Source organism: Bufo bufo, chromosome 6 (assembly GCF_905171765.1).
Source record: "Bufo bufo chromosome 6, aBufBuf1.1, whole genome shotgun sequence".
Classification (NCBI taxonomy): Eukaryota; Metazoa; Chordata; class Amphibia; order Anura; family Bufonidae; genus Bufo; species Bufo bufo.
The window spans coordinates 138,626,735-138,643,900 of NC_053394.1; the positions used below are offsets into that span (position 1 = coordinate 138,626,735).

The window sequence follows — 17,166 nt, forward strand, 5'->3', positions numbered from 1 at the left end:
TAATAGGACATGTTCTATTTTTTTGCGGAACGGAAATACGGAAACGGAATGCTCAAGGAGTAACTTCCGTTTTTTTTGCGGACTCATTGAAGTGAATATGGTCCGCAAAAAAAACGGAACGGACACGGAAAGAAAATACGTTTGTGTGCAAGAGGCCTAAGATTAATGACAAGCGGAGCAGCAGGGCTGAGCGTTTAGGTTATTGCATTAACAAGGGAGAATCACTTTGCAGAAGTCTCAGGATTCCATCACATGGAGCAGATTTTGTTGCAGACATTTCTGCGGTATGTTATTCACAGATGATTGCTAGGAAATGCTGGGAATAACGGATGACATACTGAAGCCATGCGATGGAAAAACGGACAAACGAGACGCAGTTGGAGACAATTCTGATTCCACACAGTTGGAAAATTGTCCGTTTTTAGTGGACAGAACACACAAATTTTACATCGCTAATGCCTTGTTTACACATCTGATCAAATAACTGACGTGTGAACAAGGCCATATCTGAATGAACCCTAAGAAACTGTCTGAAGAACATCTTTATATGTCCAACCTGTGCAGAAAACACAGAGCGATGATGTATCATATGAGGGGGGCATTTTGGGATGAACAGACGGGTGTTCTGAAACTTCTCATTGGGTATAGTACAGAGTCAGCCGGCAGTGATGCTGATTACTCCTGACTCGCTTGATGTTGACCTCATATTCTTTCAGCAGATGAAAGCATTGTTAATTGCCTCCCCCTTCTCCTTTCCCCAATAGGAAGCAGCAGAAGACACACAGACAACCCTTAATCTGTTTACTTAACATTACCCGGCAGGACTTGGCCCACCCTTCTTCTATAGTAGTCCCTTCCAAACATCTCCAAAAGAATCAACCTGATGGGATTGAGCAGCAGTGCACCAAACTTATTTCTTTTCATTTTTTTCCCTGCTCGATTCCCTCCTCTTGGACTCTGCCTGCTCCTCCCATCACATTCAGTCTCCTGCTGGCTTCGTCTGCTGCCTTCACAAACCACCACTTAGACTTTGCTAGGGAAAGAGTGAAGACGCATCAAAAGGCTCTAGGAAAAGAGAACCTCAGGACCTGTCCACCTTCTTCTTTGCTGTCCTTAGACACACTCCAATCAACTCTCCAGCCATGACTGGCTTCAGCTGATGTGCAGAAAACCCACAAGAGATCCCAAGGACTTCAGTAGATGCACTGGTTTATTTAATGCTCTCCTATGTATGAACTCCCCTTCGGATAGAAGTGCAGGTGCTATAAGTCGTAGCCTACAGATCCAGGGGAAATGAATGTCTTCTTGGGGATCAAGGCTGGTTCCACGCTTCTCTGCAGCTACTTGTTGCTAAGGTCCATATTAGCTGATTTCACTTTGGACAATGAGGTCCACTCCAGCTTCATCCAAAGGAGGTTACGGAGCCAGGAGCGTCGGGAGATGCAGAGAGAGATCTTGTCCATTTTGGGGCTGCCTCATAGACCGCGTCCACATTTGTATGGCAAACAGAACTCTGCACCAATGTTCATGCTGGATCTATACAATGCCATGACAGTGGAAGAAGAGGAGGCTGAAGGGTTCTCGTATCCATACAAGCCCATATTCACCACGCAGGGTCCACCACTTGCTATTCAACAGGACAGCAATTTCCTCAACGACGCTGACATGGTCATGAGTTTCGTCAACTTAGGTGAGTAGTAAGGGGGACCCTATCTTTATTCTATTCTGATATAAGGGGGGCACCACACAATGTAGTTCTGGGTATATATTTGGCAGCTGAGTGGTTGACAGCATTGGAGATGTTTTGGTGGCATGTATAGGGCAATATCTCCTTTACCTTTGGACAGAGAATGCAACCACATTGGTCTCTGGAGGGGCTAATAGTCTAATTCCTCTGTAAGCGGTCAGTACAGGGGTCAATTTTCCTCATGCCGGCTGACATTACAGTGTTTTTCATCAGGCCACTGGTTGTTAAAGGGACATATCTGCCCTTGTAGCTGCTAGCCCGTCAGTAAGAATGTGAACCAACACGTAGTTTCCTTTTGAGTTGTTGTAGTCTCATAGATCGTCAACTTTCAGCATTGGGTCTGTATCCACCAGTCTGATGGGAATCCAATGAACCGAAACCTTATTTTTGAAGTCACTGTGCTGCCCATGACTGAGGCAGTTGGGCCACAAAGGGTTGAGACCTACGGTAGTTGCAAAGAACCAGGGCATGCCAGAATGTGAAAAGCAAGAACACAACCCAAAACATAAAGGCTGCTCAAAAATTCGATTGCTAGCTCTTCCGCTTCATCTGTTGCCTCTCCCATGATTCTATTCTCTGCTTGTGGAGGAGGGGGTTGACTATGAGTGGAATCTTGTCTGAAGCGCGCTGCCAAGGTATAAACTTTTCAGGTGCATGTGTCTTCTCGAAAAGGCACCATCCCAGCAGCTTCTTGGGATTGTACATGATCCGACAGGTTTTCAGCTTTCTCTTTGAAGTAGCAATTACTGTACAGGATAAGAGAGGGGAGCAGGAAGCTCCGAGTTCAAAGCACAGCCCTCAGTGATTCACTCCGCAACACTAAGCGCAAATGGACACACAGACCCATTAGGCGACATAATAACATCATCTTTCAAGCTGCCTGCCAGACCCCTTCCCTCCTGGAAACCGAAGTGAGCATACCGGAACCAAAAAAGCTATTTATACATATTATATAAGCCCAATAAGGTGCAGTAAGGATACTTCATATCTCCCCACACTTGTCTGTGTCTTTATGGAGTTGCCCTTTAACCACTAAATTTATCAAACTTGTTTCAGACCTTTTCTTGGTTGCTGCTACTACTAACAATTATCTGAAATGTCCCGTGTTGGGCAATGAGAATATTCAGTCTTTTGCTTCTAATGGACCCATGGATTCTTAAAATCGTAGCAAACGAATGGGCTGTTAACTCTTACTAATGTGTATGGGGGACTCCCGACTCTCCGATGATGTTGGGGGATATAGGACTTAAGCAGTTGGATTTCAACTACCCAGTCGTTCTGTTGGCAGATAAGCTGGCACAAGAGGAATCTGGCAGCAGCTTTCTTCCCTCTCCCCTTTCAAGGCACATGCATGCTTGGTCAAGTTGAGCTTGCAGGTGTATGGGGAGGATCAGGAGACATAGATGTCAGCCAAACGAGCATTTGACGAACAGCTAGCTAATTCGTATTGCCATTTTAAGATTGGTAAATTAGTGGCTGATATCAGTCATACATATAGATGCTGATGTCTCTGGAGGTCCTCAGCATTGAAGATATGTGATGTGAAGTTGTCATCATGAAGGACAAGAAGCTTTCTGCACTGCGTGCTGCTCACCCTATATGGTCCTTATAGTCACCCTCTCGCCATCCTGGAGTGGTTGATGAACGGGACCATAAGACTGTGTACACTAGCACAGCAAATAGAGAGTGAAAAGAAGGCAGTATTTCGAGCTGTAAAAATGCCATTTCATCTTTATTGCTTTACAGAATAGTGCGTCATTTTGAAATGTCCACAAATTACACTTCTTCGGTGATGTCACTTGTCCGCAACTTGTCTGCTGGTGAGTCACGCTTGTGTTTACCTTGTGACAAAATCTAGGAGTTAACATAGTGGCATCACAGAGATGTGAGTCATGGTGGAATTATTGTAATAGTATATTATAGGTCAGGGGTCAGCAACCTTCAGCACTCCAACTGCTGTGAAACTACAACTCCCAGCATGCACACTTGCTTGGCTGTTCTGGTTTCTCCCATATAAGTGAATTGAGCATGCTGGGAGTTGTAGTTTCAGTACAGCTGGAGTGCCAGAGGTTGCTCCCTGTTATGGGTTGTTCTACATCTGTTATTATTATTATTAGTATTATTATTAATAGTAATAAGATTTTCATTTACAGTGATCTACCCAGAAGACACACAGATTTCTAGAGACCTCCTTCCTTGTAGTTGCTCCTCTTGATGTGTAGGCTCTTTACCCTTTATTGTTACTCCTCCTGATCGCCAGGCTCTTACCCCCTGTTGCTGCTCCTTCTGATCTGCAGGCTCCTCCCCCTTTTTTTTTTTGCAGGAACCTCCTTTGCTCCTCCTAACCGTTGCTCCTCCTGATCTCCAAGATCCTCCCGCCTGTTGTTGCTTCTCCTGATCTCCAGGGTCCTTCCCCCTGTTGCTGCTTCTCCTGATCTCCAGGCTCCTCTCCCAGTTGCAGTAGTCACTTAAAGGTAATCTGTCAGCCCTGAGACACCCCCCAAACTACAGAAAGTGGTGTATAATGTAAATTACTCTGATTATGTAATATCTTCATACTCACTTGCATTCCTGAGCTGTGCTCCCACAAACAAGCAGAATGATGCATTGAGAGGACTCCTCCTGGACTCCTCTCTATTCTGAGTGTGTTTGGGAGTCCTGACAGCGTGTTATGCTGCTGGTTTGCGGGAGCGTTAAAAAGAATATGAAGATGCAAATTACATAATCGGACCCAGCATCACTTACACTATCCACTACTTACTCTATTTTGGAGCTGACAGATAGTGATGGATGAACATCGGCGATCAAATGTTCACGAACCGCGCCTTCGCATCGCACCCATTATAATAGCAGGCGAACCTGAAAAACCTTCAGGTCATATTTGCAGCCACCAAATACAAACTATGAGTGCACAAATAGTCCCACAACATAGACAATGATATACCAGAGGGGAATCATTGGCAAAAATTCCCACAAAAAATATGTATTTTAATCAGGGGCCATTTTTATGTGTCTTAAAGGGAAACTCTCACAAATGTGCCCTGCTGAAGCCTAGAAGAATTTTATTTCCTATCGGTTTGCTGTATACAAATGTGCAGCACTCCACGTTTTTGTATCCTGCAGAGTCCATTACAAAAATGCATACGTTAAGGCATACATTTTTGGTATGCATTAAATGGATGTGAACCCAGCCCTAGTGTCATAATAAGCACCAGTACACAGCGGAGCAGCGTGGCGGAGAGGGGAGACCGCCATGTACTGAAATAGCGCTACCTGGTCCTGGTGGTCAGGGATGAGAACTGTGTTTCCCAAGGATCATTTTTCTACTGGAAAATACAGGGCACAGTATAATACACTAGAATCTATATAATATAAAGATATTAGCCCTACCCCCGAATAATAATACAATTAGGTGGTCCTTTATTATATAGAAATACGTCTATGTTAGGTGTATTTCTGACACAGATTGCGGCGCAAAGGTCCTTAGCACCGCAATCTGTATATTTTTCCCGCTCATGCCAGGTCTAAAAAAGGATGGCGTGGGCAGGTAAAGGGATACAGTTATGGCCATCCAGTTATTGGATACCACTGCCATACATTGACCGGATAACACTTCTGTACAGTGACCAAATAACACCGCCATACCATGACCGGATAAAAGGTTGTAAGAGGGCACAGTACAGGGAATGACTAGGGGCACTGCACAGGGTGTGGTAAGAGGGCACAATACAGGGTATAAGTGGGCACAGTACGGGTTAGGGGCACAGTACGGGGTGGGGGGCACAGTCACATGACCCTGTGACATTAGAAGGTCCTGATGGTGAATGCGGTTCATACGCCACCATAATGAGAGGCAGAGGAGTGAGACAAGGGTGTGATTATGTGCTAGAGATAAAGTACAGGCCCCAAAAATTATGCAATAGGCATTCACCTGACAGCAAAGAACTTTGGATTCTGTGGCTGGAGGTACATTAGGTGGTCACAGGATAACTATGTAACTGTTGGCCAGTACATGCCCCAAAAATTAGACATTCACCTGACATAAAAGGCTTTTTATGCCGCTGTATATATAAGGCAAGGACCATTCTTTGTTCTGGGTGGTGGCGGGTATGTGTGGGCTGGCATGAGGAAATTCAATTACACGTTGTCATCACAGGTGTTGAATTCCTCCGAGATCCATGCCTCATTCATTTTTAAAAATGTGAGGTAGTCCACACTATCGTGAGCTAGATTAGTGCGCTTATTGGTCACGATCCTCCTGCTGCGCTGAACGTCCTTTCGGACAGGACACTCGATGAGGGGCAAGCCAAGAGTTCCATGGCAAATTGTGCCAGCTCTGGCCACAGGTCAAGCCTGCACACCCAGTAGTCAAGGGGTTCCTCACTTCTCAGAGCGTCCACATCGGCCGTAAACCCAATGCAGTTGGATACCTGTCGGTCTAGGTGTTCCCTGAGGCTGGATCCGGAGGGCGGCTGTCGATGGGTTGGCTGCAAGAATGATCTCATATCCAAAGTGACCAACACATCTTCAAACCACCCTCTTTTTGCAGGCACGGTAGGATTGTTACCCGCGCCTGTTTCGCTGTGGGTGGAAATTCCTCTGCCAGTGCCCGCAACAGCAGAATGCAGCATCTCTTGCAGCAAGGCCTGGAAATGCTGCATTCTGACAGCCCTCTGTGATGCTGGTAATATGTCCGCCATTTTGTATTTGTACCGGGGGTCTAAGTACGTTGCCATCCAGTACAGGTCCTTGACCTTTATGCTTTTTATACGGGGGTCCCTCTTCAAATACTGGAGCATGATGGCCCCCATTTGCACTAAATTGGAAGCGGTGAAGCGCTCTGGCTCCTGCTCATCGCCCAGGAGAATGTTGCCCTCGGTCTCCTCCCCCCAGCCACGGACAACACCAGGGATCCCCAAAAAGTTTAAAGCCTGCTCTTCTTGCTCCTCCTCCTCCTCCTCCCCCCAGCCACCATCCTCCTCTGACTCCTCTTCAGACTCCTGCTGAGCTTGGGGGGTGCAGCAGAAGAGGCGGTAGCAGTAGAAAAGGAGGAGTCAGCCGAGGAGGAGACGGAGGATGGAGTAGCAGGAGGAGAAGAAGAGTCAGGCATGCATGCAATCCGTGGCGGTAACACCAAATCCACACGGGTTACATGTTTGATGGGCGTCAGAAGGTTTTACCCAGTGGGCAGTAAAAGTTATGTACCTTCCTTGCCCGTCTTTGCTAGACCACGTGTCTGTGGTCAGATGTATCTTGGCACCGACACTGTGTGCCAGAGATATATTAACTTGCCGCTGAATGTGGCCATATAGTTCAGGGATGCCATTCTGGGAGAAATATTTCCTTCCGGGGACCTTCCATTGCGCTGCGCCAATTGGCCACAAATTTTCTAAAGGCCTCCGAGTCCACCAATTTATATGGCAGTAGTTGGCGGGCTAGCAGTTCAGACAAGCCAGTAGTCAGCCGTTGGGCAAGAGAGTTATCCGGCGTCATCATTTTTTTTACGCTCTAACATTTGGGCCACGGAAGCCTGCCTTGTGCCAGATGAACGCGACGACTGCACGGTGGAAGGTGGAATGGAGGACAAATGGGAGGGGAGAGAGAAGGAGAAGAGGCAGGACGTGGAGCACCAGGAGTGTGGCTTTGTGGGTTCTGACGGCATTGCTCCCACTGGGCTCGGTGATGGGAGGCCAGGTGCCTTCTTAAGGCGGTCGCCCCTAGGTGAGTGTTGGGCTTACCGCGACTTATGCGTTGACAGCACAGGCTGCAGATGGCAACACTATTGTCAGCAGCTGACACTTTAAAAAAAAAGCCCACACTGCGGAGCCATGTGCCCGGCGCCCTGGGAGCGCAAGATGTGACCGTGCATGGTGCCTGGCTCGCTCCAGATACATTAGCAGTCTGCTTTTTGTCTCCGGTGCACTGCGAGTTCTGCCTTCTTCTCCTCCTTCTCCCTATCTGCTGCTCCGTCTCTCCCTCTGAACTCCCCTCTTCTTCCTCTATTGTGGGCACCCATGTGATGTCCATCGACACGTCATCATCATCACCTTCACCACCACTGACATTAGAGATCTCGGAGTAGGAAGCAACAGCGGGGACCACTCTCCTTGGGCTGATCTGTATAAGACTTTCTGCTGAGTTTGTGCTTATACAAAGCAGTCCGTTCAAAGAAGCAGAACTGCAGGGTAAAGCATGAGGGGAGAACAGCATCTTGACCTCTAATGACACAGGAAGTAAATTTCAGCCTACCTCAGACGATGCAGCTAACCTGGAGTCCCTGATCATAGCTGAATAGTAAGTAAAGGTAGGGCTCGGTAACCCCAAGTATCAGGCAGTGATTAAAAGTGCCGGTATTAAAAATGATGTTCTCATTGCCCAGCACCCCCTGGTAGCTGCAGATAAGTGGTTGTTTATCTGTTCCTGAAAAATCTGAGTGAGCAATAGGGCTACCGTCATGCGTGTTGTAACCCAGCTTTTCGTAGCCCCTGAGTTGTGCAGTGTGATAGAATCCAGTGATTCTGCCTAATTTTCTTGCCATCACGTCATGATGTTGATCTGGGGCCAGTGTGGCCAAATCACCATGTGGCTGCAGTTTTACTAAGGGTTAAACCCATAGGACGTCTTGGTTGAAACAAGTGGAAGGCAAACATATGATGGGGAGGGGGATTATATATAAAGAGTAAGGAAATCAGTCATAAAATACGAGCACTGATCTGATTTGGTCACCAATGTTTTTGTGGTTTTCTGTGCGCCACGTTGGACACGTGACCACCTAAAAGCCTGTATTTTCACTCCAGCTATTTACAGCCACCTCTGCTGAAAGGCTACGTACAGTATGAGTCATAGCTGAGATCTCATCCCTTCATGTATCTGAGAGGTACAAAATGACTAAACTATTCCATGTAACTCGCTGTCAGGGCAGTTGGCAAACCGCTGCAGGGAGTTGTCCCTGGCAGGGAAGAGGTTAATCTAAAGACAGGACTGGGAAACGGTGGGGCCAACTCCTTGCCACCTTGCTCTGTCTAAACATATGGCTCGTATTGTGTAACCTCCCCTCTCTGATCAGAGGGCCCCCCCATCATGTTTCTGGAAATCTGATTAATAATGCTGGGGTCTGGCATCTTGTGATACTGCCAAGATATTGTGCACCTCTACAAGTAGGAGAGAAGGAAAATACGTACATGTAAATCTAAAAACAATGACAGAGACAGCAAAGTTACCAAGGTTATTTTTGTCATTTAAACCTATGGGTACGACCACACGATCAGGTTTCTACATTTAGTTTTGGAAGCCAAAACCAGGAGTGAATTAAAAAAAGAGGAGAAGTTGTATCTGTCCCTTTTTATACTTTCTCTCCTTTTATGATCCACTCCTGATTTTGACTTCCAAAACTGCATCAGGAACCTGACCGTGTGGCCGCACCCTAATGGTCCCATGGAACGGATGATCCGGCTCGCATTTTTTTGGAGCAGAACCCTTTGGCAATCTCCTATACACACTATGTGTGTATATAGACACGCCTATTTCATCACATCTGTAGACCCATAGAAGCGTAGTGACGTGAAGCGGCAGTCGCCTATACCGCATGCTGCATCCTCTGCAAGCCTTGACCTGGAGTAATTAAGGTTTATTTAAGCCAGTGGTGAGCGCTGATTTTCCTTCTCCTACTTGTGGGTTACTGCACTTTATTGCTGTGCGCCACCGATCTAGGCATGCCGGATTGAGGACCATGATAAGGTAGTGCCGCCTTTCATTTTTATTGTCTTGTTGCATCTCGCGTTTCAGCTTCACACCGATCCATCTTTCAGCTAGGCAGGCATTAGAGACTGATTCAGGATTCTCCAGCTCCTTGGAGAAGACCTATATGGGTGGAAGAGTTGACAAAAAAAAAAGTGGAAGAAGGTGAACATCAACAATTTAGATGAAGACAAGAAGTTATGAACACAACATTGAGAAGCCCAATGACCTAAACAGGAGGACATTCTAGAGAAAGTCAGTTCATAGAGGAAATCTTCTACATACAAAAAAGATGGATCCTGTTAAAGAAAGAGCCGTTTAATATCTAACGGAATTATAACATGCAACTTTATTTATTCTTAACAATGTTTTGATTACAAATATAGCACATGTTCTCAGTTTACATATAGAAGTAATCTACATAAATAGTGGGATTACTTCTGTAAGTGTATTCCATTACTTATCTTATACTAATCCTGAGTTACAGTCTTTAGAATACTCCGGAGCTGCACTCACTATTCTGCTGGTGGAGTCACTGTGTACATACATTACATTACTTATCCTGTACTGATCCTGCATTACATGCTGTATTATACTCCAGAGCTACACTTACTATTCTACTGGTGGAGTTACTGTGTACATATATTACTTATCCTGTACCAATCCTGAGTTGGATGCTGTATTATACTCCAGAGCTGCACTCACTATTCTGCTGGTGGAGACACTCTGTGCATACATTTCATTACTTATCCTGTACTGATCCTGAGTTATAGCCTGTATCATACTCAGAGCTGCACTCGCTATTCTGCTGGTCGAGTCACTGTGTACATGCAGTATGTTACTTATCCTGTACTGATCCTGAGTTACATCTTGTATCATACCCCAGAGCTGCACTCATTAGGCTACTTTCACACTGCCGTTCAGAGCGGGTCCGTCTGATGTCTGCTTAGACGGATCCGCTCCTATAATGCAGACGTTTGGATCCGTTCAGAACGGATCCGTCTGCATTATAGTTTAAAAAAATTTCTAAGTATGAAAGTAGCCTGAACGGATCCGTCCACACTTTACATTGAAAGTCAATGGGGGACGGATCCGTTTGAAGATTGAGCCATATGGTGTCATCTTCAAGCGGATCCGTCCCCATTGACTTCCATTGTAAGTCTGGACGGATCCGCTCGCCTCCGCACGGCCAGGCGGACACCCGAACGCTGCAAGCAGCGTTCGGGTGTCCGCTTGCTGAGCGGAGGCTGAACGCCGCCAGACTGATGCATTCTGAGCGGATCCGCATCCACTCAGAATGCATTAGGGCTGGACGGATGCGTTCGGGGCCGCTTGTGAGCCCCTTCAAACGGAGCTCACGAGCGGACACCCGAACGCAGGTGTGAAAGTAGCCTTATTCTGCTGGTCGAGTCACAGTGTACATACTTGACTTATCCTGTACTGAACCTGAGTTACATCCTGTGTTATGCTTCAGAGCTGCACTCACTATTATATTACTGAGGCCACTTTCACGCAGTCAGTATTTGGTCAGTAATTTTTTCCTAGAGAGAAAACATATTCTTGAAAGGATTTTTTCCGTGTTCTTCCTCCTCTCTATTTTAGAGCCACTCTGCTCACCGTACAAGTACTGATGCAAAATGTTGACCAAATCCTGATCAAGTGAAAGTGGTCTTATCCTGTGCTGACCCTGAGTTACCAGACAGTGAACACACAGGGAAATTTTAAATCTTATGCCTGTGGAATTGTGAGTGCAGCTCCGGAGTATAATACAAGATAACTATTTAATGTATTACAGTGTGACACCTTTTTTCTACAGATTAACTTGTACCTTATATAGTTGATCATTGCTGCTATACTTGAGCACAAGGTCCATGCTGTAGTTCAGGCATGCTCAACCTGCGGCCCTCCAGATGTTGCAAAACTACAACTCCCAGCATTCCCCAATAGCTGTAGGCTGTCCAGGTATGCTGGGAGTTGTAGTTTTTCAACAGCTGGAGGGCCGCAGGTTAGGCATCCCTGCCGTAGTCCATACGCTCACAGTGTCACTGTAGATACTCTGAAGTCTTTGAATCCTAAATCATTCAGCCTGCCTGTGCAGTACGCAACTCCAGCTCACTGGATTGGTGAATTCATGTAACAAGAGGCTATTTTTGTACATAATTACACGTCCTGTCCAGTGAATTTTTAAGGGCTGGTGACAGCGATACAGCAGGAATGAAAACATTGTAGTCTTGCTGCTTAAATACTCCAGTTATATGGAGAATATCTGCAAGCTACAGACAGGGAAAGCATTAATGCCTATATACACTTTTGCAGCAATTGTTACCGCTCTGCTGCATCTAAAATAAAAATAAAATAAAAAACAAGAAATTTGCAAATATTCTTGATTTAAAAAAAAAACTTGCATATTGTGTATACAGCACAAGCAGAGCTATGCATCTCCATGGTTACAGACTCCAAACAAACCCTGTGCAGTCTGGTCCTGCAGTCATACATACATTGGATAGGTTGCTAAGAAATGGATGACAGATGGGAGTATGACTGCAACATATGGTTTATTTGTAGTCTGTTACCATGGAGACACATAGCTCTGCATTGGAGCGGTAGATACAAACTGGTAGATTTTTAATCAAGAGTAATAAAAATATGATTGTACAAATCCTTTGAACTTCAGTCTTGTTTGTATCGAGTGCACATGTGGATGTGACATTATAGTATTTTATGTACATAAATCTGTCCAGTAGGGGTGCAAGTTCAGATTTTGCTCCTTGGTGGCAGTGGATATACTCCATTTCGTAAAATAATCCCCTTTGCGTCCAGTTTGAACGACTCAAATAGAGATACAGGGCATGCCATGAAGCCATTCCTCGCCACTGTGTTTGCACTGGCATAAAGGAATGTCTGGTACATTACACACAACTGCCCAAGGCTACTTTCACACTAGCGTTATTATTTTCCGGTATTGAGATCTGTCATAGGGTCTCAATACCAGAAAAAAACACTTGTGTTTTTTTCTTTCCGTCATGGGATGCGGAGCAAGAGAGATCCGTCATGACCCACAATGCAAGTCAATGGGGATGGATCCGTTTTCTCTGACACAATGGAAAACTGATCCGTCCCCCATTGACTTTCAATTGAGTTCTTGGCAGATCCGTCTTGGCTATGTTAAAGATAATACAACCGGATCCGTTCATAACGGATGCAGGCGGTTGTATTTTCAGTAGCGGAAGCGTTTTTGTTGGACCCTGCCAAATCCAGCAAAAACGCTAGTGTGAAAGTAGCCTATCCACCAACCGTCTACTACCCCTTCCCCTCAGGTTCAGGTGTTGGAAGCTGCTATAGCCTTACATCTGCTGTGTATTGCTTATGTTCTCCCAGCATTAATATCATCTCATCCCCTGTTCTTGTCCTAGTCATACGTGCAGAGTGCAGCTGGGCTGATTCGAACCATATGCCCATGCCACCAGCTGCCTTGATGAGGCCCCCTAGTGGACATCTGCGGCACACTCAGACACGATCAGGCCAGCATCCATGGTGCCAATTAGCTAACTCTCTTTTCTCGTAGCCTATTATCATTTCACAGAGAGCATTTTTTTTTCTTTCCCAAAGCCCTGAGGTTTTCCAAGCCGGGTAAACATGCCCTGGTGTTGATTAAAGTAATCAGTGTTGTTTACGGATCTCACTAAAACGCAGCCAAAAAAAGTCAAAAAAAAAAAAGGGCAAAAGCTGGAATTTATTAAAAATGGAAGAAAACTACCAGCAGGTACAGCGAGATTCCTTTAGTCTGTCGACTGATAGTCCAGATAGAACATGTGCTCAGAATAATTCAGTGTGATGGGAGCTGCACCAGGCCAGAGGACACCTCTAGTGCAGGGATAGACACTCTTCTCTGACTCTATACTATTGGTTGACTTAAGAATTGTGGCTAAATGTTGGCGCAAAATGGTGCATGTTAGATCCTCCCCTTTCCAGCAAAGCACCATCTACTTTCCACTAAGCCCTGCCGCCTTGCCGAGCATGTAAGATGAAAAGTATCAAAACCCTAGATACGCTAAATTCCACCAGTTTCCGACACTTTTTTAGACAGATTTTTGGCACAGATACATGCTGAACATGGTGTGGTGTATCTAAGCTTCTTCTGAGCCGATGTATCCAATCCTGGCATATGTGATAGTGTCTGCTGAGATGCTGTATTGAAACACATCCTGTATGATGCGCCTAAGCCAATTTATTATGTGTCATGCTGTCTGCTGAGGCTCTGTATCTAAGCCTATTATTTGTGATACTGACTGCTGTATATCTAAGCCTGTCATGTGCCATATAGCCTGCTGAGCTGCTGTATCTATGCCTTTTATGTTTGATATATTCTGCTGAGCCAATGTATCTTATCCTATCCCTGTGATTCTGTCTGCGTAACTGTCTGAGATGTGTGGTATGGGGTTGTCATGATACCAGAATTTGGATTTCGACACCGATACCAAGTTCAGTATCACAATACTCAATACCATAACAATACTATCCATACTATACGTTCCACTGCCCAGCCATGCGGCCACAACACACCCGCCATAGTGAAGCTCCATCAAACACCATAGTAAAGATCTATGACATGCACACACCATAGTGGAGATCCATGACACACCCGCCATGGTGGAGATCCATGACACACCCGCCATGGTGAAGATTCATCACACACCATAGTGAAGATCCATGGCACACACCATAGTAAAGATCCATGACACACACCATAGTGAAGATTCATCACACACCATAGTGAAAATCCATGGCACACACCATAGTAAAGATCCATCACACACACCATAGTAAAGATCCATCACACACACCATAATAAAGATCTATGACATGCACACACCATAGTGGAGATCCATGACACACCCGCCATGGTGAAGATTCATCACACACACCATAGTAAAGATCCATCACACACACCATAGTGAAGATCCATGACATTCATACCATAGTGAAGATCCATCACACACACCATAGTGAAGATCCATGACATTCATACCATAGTGAAGATCTATGACATACTCATCAGAGCTCACGGATCGCAGCAGCCCACACTTGTCTCTGTACATAGGCTGTAGCCAGATAGAACTACACAAGAATGTGCAGGTCAGAGATCCACACAAGTCCCCCTGTTGTCCTTCATCCCTGGGCCTGAGCCCCCTGCAAACATCGCCGCTCCCAAGACGGGACAGCTCTCCCCCAGATCTCAATCCCACAGCCTTCTTGGCTGCTGCCCCTTTTCCCCGGCTTCCCTTCAGACGTGTGGCCGCTGATGAGAACATGACATGTGTGGGGTAGTGCACGCACTATGTTCTCTAATCGGAAGTGCAACTAAGCTGCGCAATATAGAAATACTGGAAATGTCTGTATCAAACCAAACCGGGCATCAAAGTATTGGAAAAGTATTGATATTTCGATACGTGGTTCAACCCTAGTGTGATACTGTTTGCTGAGACACTGCATCAAAGCCCATCCTGTGAGACGCTGTCTTCTGGGCTATGTATCTAAGCCTGCCCTGTGTGATATTGTCGTCTTAGCCACTATATTGAAGCCCATCATATATAATACTGTCTGCTGTATCTAAGCGTATCCTGCATGATACTGCCTACCATATCTTACCCTATTATGTGTAAGACTGGCTGTTGAACTGTATATCTAAGCCTATCATGTGTGACACTGCTTGCTGAACTACTGTATCTAATCCTATTATGTGCAACACTGTCTGCTGACCTGATGTATTTAAGCCTACTGTATGTGATACTGCCTGCTGAGCCACTGTATCTAAGGGTACTTTCACACTTGCGGCAGGACGGATCCGACAGGCTGTTCACCCTGTCGGATCTGTCCTTCCGCTATTTCGCTGTGCCGCCGCTCCGTCCCCATTGACTATAATGGGGACGGGGCGGAGCTCCGGCGCAGTTCGCAGTGAGAGGCCGCCGGACTAAAAAGTCGGACATGCAGGACTTTTAGTCCGGCGGCCTTTCGCCGTGCTGCGCCGGAGCTCCGTCCCCATTATAGTCAATGGGGACGGAGCGGCGGCACGGCGAAATAGCGGAAGGACGGATCCGACAGGGTGAACAGCCTGTCGGATCCGTCCTGCCGCAAGTGTGAAAGTACCCTAATCCCATCATGTGCAACATTGTGTGCTGAACTGATGTATCTAAGCCTATCCTATCTAATACTGTCTGCTGAGCCACTGGGCCCATCTACTGAGCTGTGAATCTAAGCCTATTCTGTGTGATAGTCTGCGGTGCCTTTGTATCTAATCCTATCATGTATGACACTTTCTGTTCAACTGTTCTGTATCTAAGCCTATCATGTGCAACACTGTCTGCTGAACTGCCGTATCTAAGCCTGTTGTGTGATACAGTCTGCTGATCTGTGTGTGTGGTACAGTCTCATGGTTGTAGTAACATCTTCATTTATCAGCTCACCCTAAGGGCTCGTTCACACGACCGTATGTCTTTTTCAGTGTTTTGCGGGCGTTTTTTTTTTTCTTTTCAGTAGTGTTTCCGGTTCCGTTTTTCCGTATGGCATATGCAGTACACAGTAATTACATAGAAAGAATTGGGCTGGACATAAAATTTTCAATAGATGGTTCTGCAAAAATGGAACGGATATGGAAGACATACGGAGTACATTCCATATGTGTTCCGTTTTTTTTTTTTGCAGACCCATTGACTTGAATGGAGCCACGGAACGTGATTTGCGGGCAATAATAGGACAAGTTCCATCTTTCAGCGGAAATACAGAAACTGAATGCATACGGAGTACATTCCGTTTTTTTTGTGTGGAACCATTGAAATAAATGGTTCCATATACGTTTGTGTGAACGAGCCCTAAGGGTATATTCTCACAGTATTTTGCCACTCAGATTTCTGCACTTATTTTGCTCCGAAACCCACATGAAATCCTCGCACGTTGGTTTTGATCGGGCGTTGCCCCTCTTATGACATGTCACTTGCTCATACCGGAACCGCTGTGGGTTTACCAGATGCGAATTAGCCCCGTGGCAACCCAAACGACAAATCTGCATCACAAATCCTGGTCACGATTTTTCCACGCAGCGGTGAAGTTGTGTGAATGTAGCCTTAGAAAGAGAAACAGACCTGAAATTCTATTCCCTTCAAATGAAAAAAGCGGTCAGTTCTCGGGGCGGGCTCCTTTGAAGTGAGTGAGGGTGGTTGCTGCTATAACACTGCGGGACACCAGGAATAAAGGTTCTGTAAGAGCTGAAACTTTTCCTCCGGGGCGATATTTTATAAAGCGAGCACCGGTTACAGGCATGTGCAGCTGTAACCTGGCTTGTGTTAAGTCGTTCTCTCTGGAAGGGGGTGCACATTCCAGCTCGCTACAGGGCTCCCCCCTCCAGTCCTGCTGGTGAATTGCCAAAGGTTAACTGAGATGTCACAGCGCTTTATTTTCTGCATGCCGAGCTTGTAACATGTATGTAAAGTTACCCAGAGACTCTGCCTTGTAGAAGAAGTTCTGCTACTTAGGGTACTTTCACACTAGCGTTTTTCTAGGACGGAACTCTATACCGGAAAAGAACTGATCAGGTATATCCCCATGCATTCTGAATGGAGAGCAATCCGTTCAGGATGCATCAGGATGTCTTCAGTTCAGTCTTTTTGACTGATCAGGACAGAGAT

At 45.8% G+C, this 17,166-nt stretch overlaps 1 protein-coding gene across 1 annotated transcript in view; it reads left to right on the forward strand.

Moving 5' to 3' along the window:
- Positions 1-941: 941 nt before the first annotated feature.
- BMP7 (bone morphogenetic protein 7) overlaps positions 942-17,166 on the forward strand; it is a 65,002-nt gene continuing 48,777 nt past the window's right edge. Inside the window, exon 1 of the mRNA XM_040437149.1 lies at positions 942-1,690. Coding sequence (XP_040293083.1) covers positions 1,294-1,690 — 397 coding nt within the window. The 5' untranslated portion in view covers positions 942-1,293. The remainder of the gene's footprint in view (positions 1,691-17,166) is intronic.